At 29.1% G+C, this 6,030-nt stretch overlaps 1 protein-coding gene across 1 annotated transcript; it reads left to right on the top strand.

Annotated features, from left to right (window-relative positions):
* Positions 1 to 314: 314 nt before the first annotated feature.
* LOC138932834 (uncharacterized) lies at positions 315 to 4,592 on the top strand. The gene is made up of 5 exons (XM_070295022.1): positions 315 to 551; positions 1,395 to 1,677; positions 1,957 to 2,290; positions 2,635 to 3,001; positions 3,973 to 4,592. The coding sequence occupies exons 1-5, from the start codon at positions 315 to 317 to the stop codon at positions 4,471 to 4,473; spliced, it is 1,722 nt and encodes a 573-aa protein (XP_070151123.1). The 3' UTR covers positions 4,474 to 4,592.
* The last annotated feature ends 1,438 nt before the right edge of the window (positions 4,593 to 6,030 follow it).

The following is a 6,030-nucleotide window of genomic DNA, read 5'->3' as shown; positions in this document are numbered from 1 at the left end:
AAATTGTCAAGCTGTACAAACTATCAAAATGCTATCTCTGCAACAATTACTCATAAAATAAGCACAGTGAGAAAAAAATCGACATCACGAAAAAGAGGCAACAGCGTTAATAACATGCTTTTTTAAGAGAGGGATTATTATAACAAATAATATATTTATAACAATATTATTTTAAACTTTCAAAGCTATTTCTTTTTTACAATACTTATAAGTATATAAAAAACATTACCTCAAAACATTCTATTTTATTCTAACCTTTAATATTAATTTCATAGCTATATATTATAGTAAAATGTCGACCAATGGAATCCGACATGACTTTAGTGCTGGGCGGAAACTATAATGAATTTATTGTACGACCATTTTTTAATATGGTACCCATAGCGCTGATAAATGAAACAAATCCTCGGTTTAATGCCCTTGAGAAATTTTCTCTGACAAAATATTCTTTCTTAATGCTTGAGAATTACAATTTTATCCATTTCCTTCGAAAGGCACATCGTTTCGTGCTAGTGTCATCTTCTCAACCCCTCCTACGATCTCTGTTACAGGTAAATAATAATATAATAACGTAATAAATATAATTATATATTATATAAGTAACTTAACATATGTGAAAAAAAAAAACATGTATAAGGATGTCCCGGAACTGATGGAACAAGCAAAAAGGGGATGATTCTATATAAAAAAAATAAGTCAAATATACAGAATAAAAATTCTTTATACGAGGCTTTGTTTTTCAGAAAAATAGCTTTAAATATTCATCAGATACGCGTGAACTTAATTATATTTGCTCTTAACGATCTAAACTATACGTTACCGCTACACGCATTTGTGTTTAAAAACATTGCCAACAGCCAGATTTCTTTTATATCAGTCCTGGGGTAGCTTACCTTTGTCGGTGATGATTCGTTGGTCTCTTCTTCTTTGTATCTTTATTTCCATCATTACACTTGGAAATTAAATATTAATATATTTTGGCAATTTAATAGAAAATAAAAACTTGTGTATATATATATATACAATATATATACACAAGTTTTTATTATATATATATATATATATATATATATATATATATATATATATATATATATATATATATTACGTGTCTATTTATAATTATAAAAATTAATTTGTAAAAAAAATTGTTGTTTTTATTTTTAATCATTTACAGTTCGGAAAAGAAATATTTTAAGTATTTTTCGATCCTTAGAGTTTTCAAAACTTCGTATACTTTATTATCGCGTTTACTAATATATACGCAATAGATTAAATTAAAAGAATACGATAAATATCAATACCATAATTGATTTATTAAACAATATTTTTTTAGTAAATAAAAATAATAATTTTATTATATTATTTTTTTTTTTTTTTCTTTCTCTACACAGAGAGCAAAGGACTCGCCATGGGCGAATCCGGAAGGATTTTATATCTTAATCGATAAGCAGACCGAGACTCGGGGATGTATAAATGCTCGCTCATATCTCTGGACAGCTTGGGAATATGATTTGCTCTCGGTCATATTCATATGCATCGATCCAAACGATGGAATTGTTTATTACACGTATAATCCGTATTCGAACAGTACGCCAAACAACTGGTACGAAGTAGGACAGGCCAAAGGACGAAATGGTCATCCTTGGATAATATTAAAGAGAAAATTTATATTCGGTATCTCTCTCTCTCTCCCCCTTCCTTTTTTTCATCTAAGAAAACATATTAGCGGGCAAATAAATTTTCGATTGTCTTAATATAAAATGAGATTTAATATGTGAGTTTATCTGTTTTATTATTTTTTATAAATATTTTATAAAAAATTACCAAAAGAGATACTTTTTTTCTTTAGATGTTATAATAATATATTATTAATAAAACACGTTATACTAATTTTGCGTAAAATCTTTAGAAAAATATATCAAAATTTGAACAACTTTGACTATATTTTTTTAGATAGCATTACGTGCGCAGATCTGGATTTCGATAAAACGCTCACTCTGGATGGTTACGAGATTCGATTGAACGCCGTTGAGATGAAACCGTTTATCAAAGTCAATTTGAGTTTACCAGAAGAAGATCAATTTCGCGGCGATAACAGTGAAATCATTAAAGTACTCTTACAGAAACTGAAAGCATATCTCTTGATCATACTTTCTCAAGAAAGTATCTATACGTTGGGCGGTATAGGACCGAACGGTACTTTTGAAGGTTTGATGGCCCCTCTGAGCGAGGGCAGAATAGACATTGCTATGAATACGAGAATTTTGTCTTCAATGTGGAAGGTCAGGTACGTGTTGATATTTTCCAAGAAAATAAAAAATAATTTCTATTAATTTTTTAAAAGGATTTCTCAAAGATTTAAAGATCTAACTAGATCTTATCAAATGTATACATTAAATGAATTATATTGATGAAACAATTAAAAAAGAGAAATATGATATTATTGTACACAATATTCCTACAAAGTATGCTTGCTGGATCTTATTTTTTATTGTATTGTTTATCATAAGTCTCTTCTAATTGAAGAAAGAGTGAGAGAGAAAGAGAAATGTATGCCTCTTCTATTGCATAGTATAGTATATATGAAAATCTGATAGAAATTAAAAAGAATAATACTTTATTTATTTTCAGATACACGTATCCCCATTCGAGATCAGGCGCTTGCGTGATAGCGCAACCAAAGAAACCAATCTCCGAATTCATGAAAATAGTAACATTCCTGTCGCCGATGGTAATGGTGGGAGTCATCGGGATATGTCTGTTAATTTACGTAATTTTTACGCGAAGCTTAGGATACATAGAGGCTGGGCTAGAAGTGATAAGACTCATGATATGCGTTGGAATTTTACATTTGCCTCAAATTAATTCCACTAGGATCTTCATATGCATGGTGTTGATTTTGTTCCTGAATATAAATGCTCTCTTCCAAAGTCACTTGTCATCCTTGCTCACTGTGCCAGTCTATTATCGCGATATCGATAGCTTAACAAGTCTCAAGGTAATAGTAAAGAGTCTCATTTTATTGCTTCCTCTCCCTAAAGAGAGATTCATACCATCTCGCTGATACAATAATAATTTTGTTTTTATATAGTGTCTTTAGTCTCTTATCTAAGTAAATGCGGAATTATTTCATAAGAAATTGCAGAAAAAGGAAAAAATTGTTCATAAGTTGTTTTATTTAAAAGTTGAGATTCTATATACTATGATAGGTTTTTTGTATAATAAATGAAAATGCATAACAAATTTCAAAATCAATTTTGTTCTTTTAAGTGGCATATTTTTTATCCTTAACGTAATAGCAATTGTTAAAACGAATTCAATTTAATTAAAGATCGTTTAAGATTATAAATTAATGAGATCCCTTTAAAAGCCAAAACATAGATATTACTAAATTACAATTATATCAAAAAATTAAACATATCGGTAAATGTAAAAAGATATTTATTAATGTAATGAGGTTTAATTTACAATCCTCCATAATCCTAAATGATTTTTAATTAATAGGCTATTGAATTCACACACAATAATCGTTATCACGTAAAAAAAATATAGCATTTCATTTAAAATTTTAAGTCAACTCATTCTCTTCTATATTTACATCAACAAAAAGATTAATCGCATCCTATAACATTGCCTTCAAAATAAAACAATTTTTATATAAATTTATAGTATTTTTCATATCTTTAATTGCTTATAAAATAATATCTATTTACATCAAATTGTATATTATTATTGCGTATTATTAAGCAAAGAAAATGTTTTTATAAACTTTACAAAATATACAATTCTTTTATCATTTAGAAAAAATTTTATATCCTCTTTATATTATGCATAAAATACAATATTTATTTTAAAATAAAACAACTGCTATATTTGAATTCCAATCACACAAAATCATAATAAAATGATATAATGATACTTTAATATATAAATGACAAACATTAATTTAATTGTTGTTTTTTTTTTCAGAAAGCCGGTTACACTTTATACGGAGCGAAAATCTTCAAGGACATGATTGACGATCCCGTACTCAAATCGCGCTACAAGTTAGTCTCGTATAAGGATTGCAAGGAGCACGTCGAGAATTCATCGACCGCCGTATGCGTCGGTGATTGCTACCACATGTATTACAGAATCAAAGGTCAAGATCTTATTAAATCAAGAATGCTGATTCCAATGATACAATCGTATGTCACCCGCGAGGATTGGCCACTGTATAATCGCGTGAATGATATTATACAGCAAATGATGCAGACCGGCTTGATTAAGAAACCTCGAGATGATATTCTCTTGGAGATAAAACGCGAGAGAGAGAAAAAAATCGCTTCAAAGAAGAAAAGCTTCAAAGTAATGTTGCTGAAGCAGCTGGCATTTATTTTTTATATTCTTGGATTTGGATACGCTTGCGCCATTATAATCTTTGCGCTGGAGAAGATAATCGGTGGTTCTGTTCCCGCGTATCCAAACTAGATTGGGAAGAGAAAAAACAAAAATACGAGAAAAGAAGAAGGAGCTGGAACAAACAGTAAAATTCCGCAGATATCAATTTGCTATTATATAAAAAAAAAAAAAAAAAAAAAAAAATTAGCTAAGAATTTACAACATAAATAAACGAGAGACACATTCAAAAACAAATATATAATATAATATGTTGTAGATAGTAAAAATTCTCACTACATTTTCAAAATACAATACATCACTCAGCTTCTTTTACGAATCACTTAATTATGGAGTGCTTATCTTTTAATGATAAAATTATTTAATGAGATATATTTATACTATGTTATTACACAGTATGATTATTGCGGTAGAGAAATTATTAATGATGTAGAAAAAATTACATTGCATCTGATAAAAATTACATTGCGACCAATACCCGATATACAATACGTATGTATATACATAATAAAATACTGTATGTATTATCATATAATAATAAAAATTACGGCGTGTGTGGAAGGGGGGAGGGGGCGGGGGCAGGGTGGATAAAATGTAGTGTAACAGCGATCGCAATTGCGTCCGATACCCGATCCAATGTAGATATATCTAATAAAATATCTATGTGTATTATCGTATAATAATAAAAATGATTGTGTGCGTGCGCAAAATGTAGTTAACAATGAAAGCAATCAATCCATTTTTATTCACTAATGCATATAAAGTCATATTAATTTTAGTATTTGAGAATAATTCTTAATTCAATGCATATTACGTAACGGGAATGTCTTTATTTTACATATATCTTTATCGATAAAGATTAATGTACTTTCTAAGACTTTAAGAAAAAGAAAAGAAAGAGAAGGAAAAAAGGGGATAAATGGTCGAAATGGATGAGCAAAGTATATCGATAATAGATAAATAAATATCCCCTTTATTTGGTCAATATTTTATTTATTTCTTCATTTTAGTTTATAAACAATTTGTTCATCCGGGAGAGTCCCCGTAAAATGAATATGATATAGTAAATATGTTCCTTTTTACAATTTATACCATATACACAATGATAATAATAATAATAATTAAGAATCCTAAACATAATAATATAATCAAAATAATTAATAATAATTAGAATAATAGTAATAATGCTAATCTATAAGGCGCAAACATAAACAAAAATATAGGGTACACGTTATAGTGAAACCGTCCCCGTTAAACGACGGCATTTGTGCTACTGTATGTACGCATTTACAAGACCGCTTATCAACCGCTTATACGTCATTTCATCAACATCCTCGTCTCTCACATCATTTTAATTTATTATTTTTAGTAAAAGGCGCTCTCGCTCCCACTCTCTCATCAATCCATTAAGCTGAGATTACTATAAAATAGGTAAAAAAGCCCTGTTTCACAAATATCTCGCAAATATATAGATATATATATATATATATGTATATGTATATATTGTCACGGGTCTTTCTCCCACGCGTTTTATCCCCCCTGTCGCCGTTATCTCACGTGGTACGTTTAACTTTGTTTTGTCCTCCTCTCGCTTATGAGCGTAAGTCGAAAACTGTCGATTCGTCAAAG

Source organism: Polyergus mexicanus, unplaced genomic scaffold (genome assembly GCF_030449975.1).
Source record: "Polyergus mexicanus isolate NDT 795.1 unplaced genomic scaffold, iyPolMexi1.0 SCAF_4, whole genome shotgun sequence".
NCBI lineage: Eukaryota > Metazoa > Arthropoda > Insecta > Hymenoptera > Formicidae > Polyergus > Polyergus mexicanus.
Note: the sequence above shows the minus strand (reverse complement) of the source record. Positions and strands in the feature narration are given on the sequence as shown.